General features: G+C 40.7%; 1 protein-coding gene and 1 long non-coding RNA gene across 3 annotated transcripts in view; one reads left to right on the top strand and one right to left on the bottom strand.

The window, feature by feature from the left end:
• Positions 1-14,291, bottom strand: part of ABCE1 (ATP-binding cassette, sub-family E (OABP), member 1) — a 30,607-nt gene that overhangs the window by 15,941 nt on the left and 375 nt on the right. For both annotated transcript variants that reach the window (XM_014538516.1, XM_005864870.2), the window contains exons 2-7: positions 8,987-9,116; positions 7,176-7,261; positions 2,768-2,865; positions 1,688-1,805; positions 901-1,038; positions 673-742 (exon numbers count right to left, since the gene is read on the bottom strand). In XM_014538516.1, coding sequence (XP_014394002.1) covers positions 673-742; positions 901-1,038; positions 1,688-1,805; positions 2,768-2,865; positions 7,176-7,261; positions 8,987-9,089 — 613 coding nt within the window. In that variant the 5' untranslated portion in view covers positions 9,090-9,116. The remainder of the gene's footprint in view (positions 1-672; positions 743-900; positions 1,039-1,687; positions 1,806-2,767; positions 2,866-7,175; positions 7,262-8,986; positions 9,117-14,291) is intronic.
• Positions 7,510-8,088, top strand: LOC106725852. Its single transcript, XR_001361851.1, has 2 exons — positions 7,510-7,596; positions 7,735-8,088. It is a non-coding gene; the product is annotated as an uncharacterized LOC106725852 (long non-coding RNA).

The raw sequence follows: 14,291 nt of genomic DNA on the forward strand, positions 1-14,291 counted from the left end.
TGGCCAGCCTGCAAACAGCCATCAGCCCCTCACCCAGACTGGCCAGGCACCCCAGCGGGATCCCCACCCTGATCCAGGACAACCTTCAGGGCCAACCAGCCGGCCCCCACCCGTGCACCAGGCCTCTATCCTATATAATAAAAGGGTAATATGCAAATTGACCCTAACAGCAGAACAACTGGGAATGACTGGTCACTATGACACACACTGACCACCAGGGGGCAGACACTCAATGCAGGAGCTGCCCCCTGGTGGTCAGTGAGCTCCCACATGGGGAGCTCTGCTCAGCCACAAGCCAGGCTAATGGCTGCCAATACAGCGGTGGTGGTGGGAACCTCTCCCGCCTCCTCAGCAGTGCTAAGGATGTCCGACTGCAGCTTAGGCCTGCTCCCTGCTGGCAAGTGGACACCCCCCGAGGGCTCCTGGGCTGCCAGAGGGATGTCTAACTGCCAGCTTAGGCCCATCCCCTGGGAAGCGGGCCTAAGCCAGCAGATGGACATCCCCCGAGGGTTCCCAGACTGCGAGAGGGCACAGGCCGGGCTGAGGGACCCCCCTGAGTGCACAAATTTTTGTGCACCGGGCCTCTAGTATTTCAATCATCCATATAAAGACATTTGTTTTATAATTAAAGTTTAGGACCTATTAAAACACATACACAAAATAAACACTTACCAAGCTGTTGACATACAATTGCTTGTGTCTTTGTTTCATCCTTTCGGTCCAAAATAGACCCTACGGTCCCCTGTCATAATATACCAAAAACAGTCATTACTGTTTTCCTCCAATATTAAAATTAAATTCAATGTTAAAATCCCTTCAATCTTTGCTTTAATTTGATATATTTTTTTATACCTCCATCAATATCTATAAAGTATAAATTCCTCCTAAAAAGCAACTGACCTTTGCAGCCTTGGGAATCTGGTCTACATACTGAGGCTTGATAATAGCTTTGAGGTCATCTTCTAGAATCTTGGTAAAGTAATTTTGCAATTCAGATCCACGGAAGTAAGTCAAAATTTCTTGCCAATCTGGTGGATCCTAGAAATATAAATATAATTACCTGAATTTAATTTAATAATACAATTGCAAGGAGGATGACTGTTACACAAAATAGAACATGTGTCCAAATAGAATACTTTTGGCTTCTAACTTAATCTTAATATTGAGGATTTAATTTCAAATCAAGGTATACCAACTCATAACAGTTTAATAAAACTCAGAATAATCAGATAAGTAGCACCAACAGATTTTAATTAAAAAATGAAGGAGTTTCATCTATGTATAGTTTCTTAGCATTAATTCCACAAATAATTTTAAAAATAACTTAAAAAAAAATAGACACAGCCCTAGATGGTTTGCATCAGTGGATAGAGCATTGGTTAGCCTGTGGACTGAAGGGTCCCAGGTTTGATTTTGGTCAAGGGCATGTTACCTCAGTTGCAGGCTCGATCCCCAGTCCTGGTCGGGGTGCATGTGGGAGGCAACTAATTAATGTATCTCTCTCAAATTGATGTTTCTCTCTGTCTCTCCCCCTTCCTTCCACTCTCTCTAAAAATCAATGGAAAAATATCCTTGGGTAAGGATTAACAAAAGCAAAATAAAACAAAACAAAATGACATATACACTCTCTTTCAGTCTCACAAAACCAACCCAAGCTATCTATTTTTTATAAGGTGGTAATACATACATCGTACTTTCCAAGGTTTGGCTTTTGCTTTCCTGCTAAAATTTTTAAAGCAGTTGACTTTCCAATACCATTAGTTCCAACTAATCCCAAAACTTCACCTGGACGAGGGATAGGTAACCTGCCAAAGTATACAAAAATAATAAAAATCAGAAAAAGCTACATAATATCAGAATGGCATACTTTAATACACTTGCACTCCACACACATCCATTAAGCTAAGAGATATATGCCAGATATTATTGGCTATTAGAAAAAACCCCAGCCAAGATCAACTTAAACTGTTAATTGTTAGAAATGCATCTATGGCAATATTACTCCAAGTTTTATTTATTCAAAGTCTGTACTAAAGTAACAATTATTCTTTGCATATAAGGCTCAGTTTTAATGAATAAAAAAATGCTTTGGTAAAAAATATCATAGCAGGTGCAACCTCACACTGTTGTTTTTGTTGTTGTTGTTTTCCTGCCACTTACTTACAAGGGAGAAGTGCCACATCAACCAGAAATATTCCACTTCATTCTCCCTGCTGCAGGAGGCCCCTTAAAGCTGGCAGGTTGAGAAATACCTTTTTATTAGTTAAATCTAGACTTCCAGATTAAAAATATCAGTGTTTAGCAGATAAAAACCCTCAAAGGACTCCTGTAATTTAATAATATATGTCCAAGTTCGGAGTAATATTCTCTGTTGATCATGAAATCAATAAATAAAATCAAGGACAAGTTTCCTTAAAAGTCATTCTGGGAATACAGGTTTATTAACAATAGTGATTCTCAACCCCAGTTATATATTAGAATCATCTTGGAGCTTTTACAACTTACTGAGGTCCAGACTTTTCACCCAGAGATAGGACGTAACTCAATTGGGCTGAAACCTGGGCATTAGTTTTAAAAAGAGCCCCAGGTAACTCTAATGCTAGCCAGAATAAACAACTGACATATATAATATGATTCCCTGTGATGTTATAATATTGTATTTCTCTTTAGTGCATGGATAATACAGTTTTTTCCCAGTCTTGCATATCTCTGAAAATTCCAAATGCATTTTACTGAAGTAAAGAAGAAAGTTTACTTGAAAATATACCTGTGAAGTTTGAAGGCATTGGCACAATATCGATGTGTTGTTTCTTTTTCCAAGTTGCTCGGTAAATTGACAATTGATAAGGCGCCAAAGGGGCATTTCTGTTATTTAAAGTAAAGAATGAATTTTGTGTTAATTTTTACAAATAAACAGTTGACTAAAATGGAAAGATTAAGTAGTTTTTATAAGCAATCTTCTCAACATGGAGTTGCCCAAAGATGTAAAATATTTTTCATTTCCTTTTATTTCCTTAAAAGTTTCTAGAAGGCAAAAATTGTATCAACTAATTTCGCATTACCCTTAGTGACTGCCATAATCTTAGATATTTAATGTTCATTTAATAATTATTGAAAAACTACAGAACTTGGAAGTTTTGTGCACATTTGTTTACATCCTATCTAATAAAAGAGAAACATGGTAATTAGCCGTCCCTCCGCTACCCTTCCAATTGGCTAATCAGGGCGATATGCAAATTAACTGCCAGCCAAGATGGCGGCCGGCAGCCAGGCAGCTTGAAGCGAACATGAGGCTTGCTTGCTTCAGTGACGGAGGAAGCCAACGTTCCCCGCCTGCGGCTGCTGGCCTCTGAGCTTGCAGTTTGAAACATTGTTACAAATATAGAAGCTAAACAAAACCCCAGAAACCTGCTTTCAGCCAGCCGGGATCTCAGAGCTGGAATTGAAACAGGTTTTCGATTATAGAACCCAAACAATCCAGATCCCTGCTTTCAGCAGCCGAGGCCTCTGAGCTAAAGCTGGCCCAGAATAAAAAAAAAAGAAAAAAAGGAGCAGTTGGGAGCTTCAGTCCCCCGCCAGCCTGAAAACAGCCCTCAGCCCCTCACCCAGGCTGGCCAGGCACCCAAGCAGGTCCCCCCCCCTGATCCAGGACACCCTTCAGGGCAAACCAGCCGGCCCCCACCCATGCACCAGGCCTCTATCCTATATAGTAAAAGGGGAATATGCCTCCCAGCACCAGGATCAGCGGAGCCGCGAGGCCTCCCGGCACCGGGATCAGCGTGACAGGGGGCAGCGCCCCAACCCCGATTGGCCCTGCTCTGTGCGAGACAGGGGGTGGCGCCGCAACCCCCTGATCAGCCCTGCTCTGTGCCTAATAGGGGGGAGCTCCCCCACCCCCTGATGGGCCCTGCTCTGTGAGTGACAGGGGACTGGGCCACAACCTCCCTATCCGCCCTGCTCTGTGCATGATAGGATGTAAACAAATGTGCCCCAACTCCCCTATTGGCCCTACTCTGTGCGTGACAGGGGGGAGCTCCTCAACCCCCTGATCGGCCCTGCTCTGTGCGAGACAGGGGGTGGCGCCGCAACCCCCTGATCAGCCCTGCTCTGTGCCTAATAGGGGGGAGCTCCCCCACCCCCTGATGGGCCCTGCTCTGTGAGTGACAGGGGACTGGGCCACAACCTCCCTATCCGCCCTGCTCTGTGCATGATAGGATGTAAACAAATGTGCCCCAACTCCCCTATTGGCCCTACTCTGTGCGTGACAGGGGGGAGCTCCTCAACCCCCTGATCGGCCCTGCTCTGTGCGAGACAGGGGGTGGCGCCGCAACCCCCTGATCAGCCCTGCTCTGTGCCTAATAGGGGGGAGCTCCCCCACCCCCTGATGGGCCCTGCTCTGTGAGTGACAGGGGACTGGGCCACAACCTCCCTATCCGCCCTGCTCTGTGCATGATAGGATGTAAACAAATGTGCCCCAACTCCCCTATTGGCCCTACTCTGTGCGTGACAGGGGGGAGCTCCTCAACCCCCTGATCGGCCCTGCTCTGTGCGAGACAGGGGGTGGCGCCGCAACCCCCTGATCAGCCCTGCTCTGTGCCTAATAGGGGGGAGCTCCCCCACCCCCTGATGGGCCCTGCTCTGTGAGTGACAGGGGGCAGCGCCCCAACCCCCTGATCCGCCCTGCTCTGTGCATGATAGGATGTAAACAAATGCGCCCCAACTCCCCAATCAGCCCTGCTCTGAGCCCGACCAGGGGCTGCACCTAGGGATTGGGCCTGCCCTCTGCCACCCGGGAGTAGGCCTAAGCCAGCAGGTCGTTATCTCCCGAGAGGTCCCAGACTGTGATTGGGCACAGGCCGGGCTGGGGGACCCCCCCCCCCCCAGAAATTTTTGTACCGGGCCTCTAGTTATTAGATAAAAGAAGGCAAGATAAAACATGGTTATTGAGTACTATACAACTGCATATTCAGCTTATGACAGATTCCTTCCCTCTACTTCCTTCTTCCTGTCTTTGTATACATCTGTTTCTACCTTAAGTCCTTTAAGGTCATGGATTATACCTTTTTTGTCTATTTATGTCCCAACAACAGCTAGCATAACATTTGGCTAGAGCAAGGATTAATGTCTTTCTGCTGTGGTTTTTTAACTTTCCATATGAAAATGAAGTTTCTTATTCCGAGTAAATTCACATAAAAAAGATTTATTCATAAAAAACCTTATTCAAATAATACTTGACTAGTAATCAGATAAATGGCTATGAAACAAGAATGGCAAGAACTGGAGGTTAATTTAAGAGTGGTAATGTGGCCCTGCCAGTGTGGCTCAGTGGTTGAGTGTCGACCTATGAACCAGGAGGTCAGGGTCTGATTCCCCATCCGGGCACATTCCCGATCCTCAGTGTGGGGTGCGTAAGAGGCAGCCAACCAATGATTCTCATCATTGATGTTTCTACCCCTCTTTCCCCCTCCTTTCCTCTCTGAAATTAATGTATAGAGTGGTAATGTGGCTAGAGGAACTTATCAGAAGTACAGATAACTTCAAAAAGATACATCCCAGAGTATAATCTCACATTTGAGATTTGTTTAGCAGAAGAACTGTTCAGTAAGCTCAGAGACCAATTCAAAGTCTCTGTATAGAAAAATTTCAGTGAGTTCTCATTATATGTTATAAGAACATAGATAATTAAACAAATAAAACTTTTGCTCTCTAAATAAATACTACCCTCTAAACAAAACTATTAATTCTTTACATGAGATATTTCTCTGCCAATCAAGTTACCCTCATTTACAGAATTCTTTTTATTCCATCAATGTACACAAAATACTTATAGGCTAAAGTAATTTAAACTTCTCTAAATCTGCAAGGGAAAAAATATCCACACTGTTCATATATGAAGTGAATTATAAGCATTTTAATTTTCGGGTATATACTATCCTCACCCCCAAAATAGACATCACATTAGTATCTTTTCAGCCACTGAAGTGCATACCCCAAATTTTGGAACCTCATTTTCCTACAGCAGTGAAAAAAGAAAATAAAGTTCTTTCTTTATAGAATTAAAAATATATTACTCAAAATCAGATTTCCAGCACCAGAGAACATTGGTATATAAGAGTATTTGCTGGAAGAAATATTTCCTGTTTATATTTTCAAAATAAGGAAAATACCTTCTTTCAGGTATTTTCTTTCTGGAAGCCAATGCAGAATACACATGAAGCTTATTAGAATAAGTAACAGGGTGGTATCCATACTCTGGTAAAGGTCCTTTCTAAAATGGATTATCTACGAATAAAAACACCTAAATTAAGAACTTCGTGAACTGGCTCCTAATTATCTTTCATGAATTTAAGTTGGAAATTCATAATTCTTAAGTCAAAAGCCTTAAACTTTTCAATGCAACAAAAACTAATTTGGGGTATTTTGAAAAATTATACTAATGGAATAAACTCAATAAGAGAAGAATGTACAATACAGCAGAAAAAGCACTTAAAGATTAGGTTAAATTGAAAAATTTTGGCCATATGCACTTCTATTTAAAAGCTGCAAATTTAGGTCTAGCCAGTTTTGCTCAGTGGATAGAGTTTTGGCTCTCAGAGTGAAGGGTCCTGGGTTTGATTCTGGTCAAGGGCACATACCTACCTCAGTTGCAGGCTCGATCCCTGGTCCTGGTCAGGGCATGTGCAGGAGGCAACCAATCAATGTGTCTCTCTCACATTAATGTTGATGTTTCTCTTTATCTCTCCTTTCCACTCTCTCTAAAAATCAATGGAAAAATATCCTCGGGTGAGGATTAACTTCCCCACCCCCACAGTTGCAAATTTAAAGTTATATGGACTTGAAAAAATGTATGTTATATAACTCATATTTTTAGAATTCATATTTCCAAACAGTTCTGGTGAAGAATATCCTTCTCATAAAAAGGTGGAAAATATATAAATATATATATTTGGTTGGAAATGGCTTTACAAAATTGAGTATAGGGAGGATAACTTTTAAATAAAAATTTGGACTAATTACAAATCAATAATATTAGATTATTGATATAAGTACAAAATTTATATTCTTTATTCATTGCTTTATATTTTGCCTCTTTAAAAACAATTATAATATATTCAGAATTTTCAGATTTCATTTTCAGGTTATAAATTTGATTCGGTAAATAAAATATCACTTACCTTAATACAAATACCACAGCCAATACAAAGAGTTTCAGAAATCCAAACTATTTTGCACTGGGGTGTAACCTCAATGCATAGTTTTCCTGGCAAAAAAAAAAAATACTCTTATGAGGCAAGAGGGAGATGACTCTAATATATTTATTTTGTTTAATTTACTACAGCAGAAGAAAATATGCTGGTAAAATTGTGGCAGATCCTAAAAGTTTTATTTTTAAGCTGACTGACCTAAATATTTAATTCACAAAATATGCCTTGCAAATGGTAATGTATACCAGAGAAAAGAATGAAATAAGTTAGCTAGATCAGTGAAATTCTAAAAAGTTAAGTAGTTCAGCATGTTCCCAAGGGCTGTGGCTCATGTAGCCATGGGCTCTCCAACTGCATGCAAGAGCAACCTGGAGAGACTTTGACAGCTCAGGTCAGCATAATACCTGCAGCTGCCACTCGCCTTTCCTATATCTCAGGACCTGGGCTTGGGAGCCTTCCACCTGGGCCCATGCAGGTGGATGTACTGAATCAACTTTGGTTTAGAGCTTTTCACCCTTTTCTCCTGTAGGTTGCCTCCATGTTTCCTGGCAGTGTCTGATAATGACGTAGCTGATACGGGCTTGTTGCTGCCCTCTTAGAATAAGAGCTTTTACCAGTAAACTGTCTTCATTTGTAATTCAGGATCTACAGAGTTGGGAGAGCTCTACAGTAAGAGGCAAGCTAAAAGACAAGTTTGTGAAGGAGATGGACTGTTCTACTTAAGTAACGAAAATCTCAGCTTTTCCACGCTCCAAGGCCTGCTGGTTCTTGAAGTAGGCCTTTGCCCACCCCTCATTGTGGGGCTGGTTCCTTATCCATCCTGCCCTGCAGCATGAATTGTCTTGTGTGCTACATTCCCTTAATAAATTCTTGATGTAAAAAAGTTAAGTAGTTATCTAATATACAGACAAAATTAAACTTGGCATATAAACAGGAATATTAATAAAGGATTTTCTGAACAGCATGGAAGACTATAATAGATGACATCTAAAGTCTCTTTTAAGATTCAGTAAGCCTATACAGTGGGGCCTTGACTTACGAGTGTCCCGACTAACAAGTTTTTCGAGATACGAGCCGTCTCTTGGCCGATTTTTTGCTTTGAGTTGCGAGCTAAAATTCGGGTTACGAGCCAGTTTCAGATACCCCACAGCGAGTTGGCGCAGGGAACGTCACAGTGAACGCCACAACATCAGCCCAGCATCACGTGTCATTGTAATGGTGAAAATTGATTTGACATACGAGTAATTTGAGTTACGAGCTCCGTCATGGAACGAATTAAACTCGTAAGTCAAGGCCCCACTGTACCTCACTAGTACATTTAAAGTTACAATTACTTTAACACAGTTCTAAAGATTACAAACAATTCATCCATTCTGAATTGCTGTAAATTTATTTTATCTTGAAAATATAGCAAAATCTCATGAACAGTGATTCTTATTAAGCTCTTTAAAATGAGAATATTATCAAATACAAACATATGGGCAATCCTTTCTCCAAGACTTAGAATAATTACAGGATTTTGTAGAACAGTAAGAATATCAGTAACTTGAACTCTGGTCTGACTTCATATTCAGTAAACTTTTAAAAATACTGATACTAATACATTATCCTATAATTTAAAAGAAACAGAATCATGTAGTCATAAAACAATAAAAAATTCAAAACAAAATCTGGTCTCTTTACATTTCAAAGAAACTAATGGCAAAAGTCTAGACAACTATGAAGCCAACTTGTTCCTTTTAAAATCTCTTAATCTTTAAATGATCCATGGAATAGCTTACCCATTCGAACCACAGGACAACTCTTTTTGCACTCTTGCCGACATTTCTTAGGTTTACATTTGTCATGGTTGACAATAGCAATTCTTGTTAATTTATCTGCCATAATTCTAGGTAGGAATATCCAGCTCTTCTGTTAAAGAGAAATTAACAAAATTATGGCATAATCAATGCAATTAATTGAGAAATAAGTCAGGCATAAAAGTTAGATAGGAGAGACCAACCAAAAGGCTTGTATGCATGCACATGAGCATAACCAATGGACACAGACTGGAGCGGGGTGAGGGCATGTGCTGGGGGGTAGGAGAGGCTGGGGAGAGGTCAATGGGGGAAAAAGGAGATTTATGTAATACTTTAAACAATAAAGAACTTAAAATTTAAAAAAAAGATAGGAGGACTTAAATTATCCCTATATTCCGATATGATTATCTGGAATTAGTGAAAAAACACCATCTTCCATCATCACACAAAAAAGAAATGATCTAGGAATCAACTTAACAAGACACATACAAATGTGAGGCAACTTTTAAAATATCATTGAAAAACATAAGACTCAACAAACAGAATGAGATTTTACCATAGAGAATAATAACACTAGAGATTTCAACCTTCCCCGAGTTTATACATTTAATCCAATCTCAAGGGGGTAGGGGGAGAGAAAAAATTAACCAAGCAAACTAAATTTAGAGCTCTTATGAGAAAAATAGTAACAGCCAGGAAAACTGAAAAAGAGCAGATGGAAAAACATGATATAATACACATGCTAAAGATGTTTACTCACTCTCTCAAACTAAGCATTACTTCATGTAGTAGTACATGAATAAAACTATCCATCTCACTATAATGACTCTATTGATGAAAATAGCAATTTCTAAGATTCTGACCATTGTGTTGGTAAAGTAGAAAAAGTAAAAGCTGCATTTATCTGGGAATTTGCAATATGGACAAGATGAATTTTATGCTAACAGCACTGAAAAGAAAAGGAAACAAAGTAACTAAGTATAGACTGTACTCACTTTTAAAGCTTTTGTAAGTCTGGATATTTAACAGTGCCACCGATTATGTAGCTAAGGTCAAAGTGAATTTAAAAATCTTTTATAATACTGGGCTAGTGATAGACTTAAATTGAACTTAATTTTCTTAGACTCGTGATTTCAAGTAAACAAGTCCCCAAAGTGCCTTAATACACCAGTTTTCCGATATGTAATGAAAGAACCTGAGGCCAAGACTACTTACTGACAAAAACATTCTATTGGGTTTTTTTTTATGACTGTGATCCTCAATCCTCTTTTTTCTGACAGACTGCCTCCCCTTGTAGATCTCTGAGTATTTCTCACACACCTCAATATCATTATACTTGGAGGAGGATAAGAAATTTTGCTCCTCAGTGCTCCTCCCAGACTATTATTATCTCTCCCTTCTCACTAGAAGTTTCAGCATTTGCATTTCAGATCATTCAACTTCTTTTGTCATTTACTGACCATCAGATCACTTGCTCCCACTCTTTGAGGATTTCAGACGTTGGCTAACTTTCACCCTCTTTTACAACTCCTGTCATAATTCTTGGTTCAATATGTTCATAGATGAATCACCTATTAACAGCCTCAGTTCATTAACTCCTCTCCTCCAATGATCTGGTTTTCCACCCTCCATCAGCCACTCATTCTTTTGGTCAAACCCTTGACCTCGCCTTTACCAATAACTGCAATCCCTCCATAGTCTCCATTACAAATACCTCATTCACCAACCACCACTCTTATCTGTTCAGCTCACCCTTCTCATACACAACAATCCAAACCTTTGAATTCCCCCATTTCTCAGACCTACTATCACTATCTCTTGACTCTACCACATTTCCACTTTTTCTCAACCCTTCATAGCTTCATTTCCCTCAGTACCCAGCTAAACTTCCATTGTCAACCATTTCTACTCAACTATAATCCTGGTTAAAAGCAACTTTTCACCTGCACACATACAGCTGAAAATGGACAGAGAAAACACAAAGCCATGCTGACTAGTGTCATTTCAAGTGAACCCTTGTGCCAACCAGCAATCACTATACCGATTTCCAGAGCTAAGTCCATTTGCACACTAAAAGACATCCACTAAGAATATCCCAGTCTCCCTCCTGTCTTTCACATCATCAGTTATTCTTTCCACTGGCTTATTCCATCAGCATTCAAACACTGTATTATCTGACCCCACATCCCTCATTGCTTTATATTTTTGTAGCAAGACTACTTAAAAGAGTTGCCTATAATCAATTGTTTCAAATTTCTATTTTTTCTGGAATCCATTCCAAGCTTTAGTGACTATCATTCCATCAAAATATCTTGTCATGCCATTACTCTTAATAGCTTTCCAAGAGATCTCTTTGGTTCTACTCTTACCTCCTTCTGTTCCAACCCCTGAAACAGTTCATTCTCTATACAGGAGCCAGAATGATCCTCTTAATGTGTAAGCCAATTCACGTCACACCTCTATTTGAAATCTTGCAATGGCTTCCCTACTCACTCTGAATAAAAGCCAAAGTCCTTAAAATAACCAACGAGGCACTGACCAGCCTCTGTTAACATTCTGAGCTCATCTCCAACTAGTCTAGCTATTCATTTTGCCTGTCATGTTGGTTTCTTGCTGTTAAGTCCTAGTATATACCAGACATGTTCTTGGCATTTTCTCTTCTCTCTGCCTGTAATGCTATTCTCCATAGTGAGTTACATGGCTCACTCCTTCAGGTCTTTAATGTTTACTTGTCAGTGAGTTTTCCTTCTCTAGCTATACCATCAAAAAATACACCCAACTGCCTTTTTGTCCCTCTTCCCTATTTTATTTTTTTCTTAGCTCTTTCTATTATATGGCAAGTTTATATGTATTCAACATATATGTATATACTATATATAGTGTATACAGAGTGGGGCAAAAGTTTATAGTGGTTCATATGGAAAATAATACAGAAATTAATAAATAATACAAGAATAAATTGTTTTGTATACTCACAACTGTAAACCTGCTTTTGCCCCACCCTGTACACACACTTATTGTGTGTATATGTATGTATACATTCATATGTATGTATTTACATATTCTCTCTCTCTACACACAGACAGTATTTTTCCTTCTCCAAGTAGAATGTACTCTATCATGAGGGCAGGGATTTTTGTCCAATTGTTCATCTCAGTGGCTAGACCAGTGTCTAGCACATAGTAGGAGCTGAAGCATGTGAATGAAGAAATAAGTTTAAATATAGTAAATAATTTTCCTATAGTTATAACAACTTCAGAAACCTTTCAAGTTATCAGTATTTCACAGTGATGGTTATCCACTAAAGTATATATTGAAAGAAAAAAAAAATCACCAAAATGGACACTAAATATTTATGTAATGCACTATGTTAATTAATAGGTTCATTTTACCTCTTTAAAACCTTTAAAAACTGGTTCAGGTCTCATAAATTAGAAGAGGAAGAAATTAAAGGACTTTTGAATTGCTCCAAAAAACTATCATCCTGGAAGTGACAGCTCCCTGAAAACTGAAGATTTTTTAGTTAGCTATTAAAGTAAAACTGGACACCATACAAATCACCTGGTGAATGAGTGTAATAAATTCTCTAGGGGATAAATCTTTTATCATGAAATTACTTAAATGAAACTTTATATCTGCCAAACTACTAAAATGTTTCACCTAATTATTTCAAACCATCCTATTCTATATAATAAAAGGCTAATATGCAAATCAACTGAACAGCAGAATGACAGGTCGCTATGATGCACACTGCCCATGAGGGGGCAGCCACTCAACACAGGAGCTGTTCTCCTCCCACCCCGCTTTGGTCAGTGCGCTCCCACAGGGGAAGGGCTGCTGAGCCAGAAGCCACTGCAGGGGGGCTGAGGAGCCAGGGGTCCCACACTGAGAGGATGCAGGCTGGGCTGAGGGAACCCCCCCCCTCCCTCCAGTGCACGAATCTCTTGCACTGGTGCTCTAGTATATAATAAAGTGATAAATTAAGAGGTTTGAAGATATTTCAGATCCGAAAAACTGTTCAAAATAGGTACCCAAACAATGACTGTCACTGTCCTTCTCCCAGCTGGGAGGCACAAGGGAAGTGCGGCATACATGAAAAGCATCTGCAGTCTACGACCAAAATTACTATAATACCGTGTGAAAGCATCTGAAGATCACTGTTAAGCGATGCTTCACATCGCACGAAATAGTCTAACCTATGATTACTGTAGATTATTAGTCTTATAAAACATCTAAGTTGGGAGTGGTACACAACTGATTTCAGGGTCATAAAATTGAAGGCATTTAGAAGAGACACTAAATAAATATTGCTTTCTTTTCCCCCACAACAATGAAATGATCTTCCTAAATGAATTATTTTTTTCTTAAATAGGGAGAACAAGGTTTTTAACTAAAAATAAAAGAAACCCTTTTGGTTCAAATAGAGGTTCAGAGCCCGTGGTTAACACTGCCAACGCATTATTGTCCGGGAGCTGGGACAGGATGACTATTCCCAGGCTAGGGGACCCATGGACTGAGGGCTGCAACCCCAACGCCGCTGCCGTTCATGCCTAGTGAGCAGTCCTGTGCGAGAGGATAAATGGAAAATAAAACACTGTCCTGACAGTCCTCTCCTTAGCCATACACCGCAAACATAGGCCAATGTTGTGTATGGGACCTGGAAGGGCTCTGACCGTACTGACTGCAATGGACGAACCCCTGAAGGGAAACAAAACAAAACAAAACAAAAATCAAGGCATTCTGAGTGAAGACACCACCCCTGATCTCAAGGGGTCTGATTCAGGGGCAGAGGGAATAGTCACTAAGGGGAAAGCGAATGCTATAAACCCGCCCCAAAAAAAAAAAAGCTAAAGGCGTTCCACTGGGAGATTAGCTGGGATCACCCCGGTGAAAAGCCGGGTACACGCTGTTCGACGAGAAAAGCAGAGCGACGCCCGGCCATCGTTCCTGCCAAGGCTGGGAGTGGACGAGGGCTACTCAACCTCACGGCAGCAATGACTATGGAAGGAGATGCCACGACTCATGCCACGGTCACCAAACGGGGGAAGAAAAGGCCACGACTCCCCCAGACCAGACACGCACGAGTGAAAATACACCCATTTTCCTGTGCCCGGGGAAGAGGGGGTGCTGTACATTCTGAAGGCGCCTGCCTCTCTTGGGGGCTCAGCTCCCGGGCAGAATCGGGGTACAGGAGGATGGCAGCGGCGGGGGCTGGATCGTTGAGATGGCATCTGGGTCCATTCTCGCAGCCTCTGGCGGGCAACAGCGGCCGAGACCCAGGGCAGCT

This window comes from Myotis brandtii, unplaced genomic scaffold (assembly GCF_000412655.1).
Source record: "Myotis brandtii unplaced genomic scaffold, ASM41265v1 scaffold192, whole genome shotgun sequence".
In the NCBI taxonomy this organism is placed as follows: domain Eukaryota; kingdom Metazoa; phylum Chordata; class Mammalia; order Chiroptera; family Vespertilionidae; genus Myotis; species Myotis brandtii.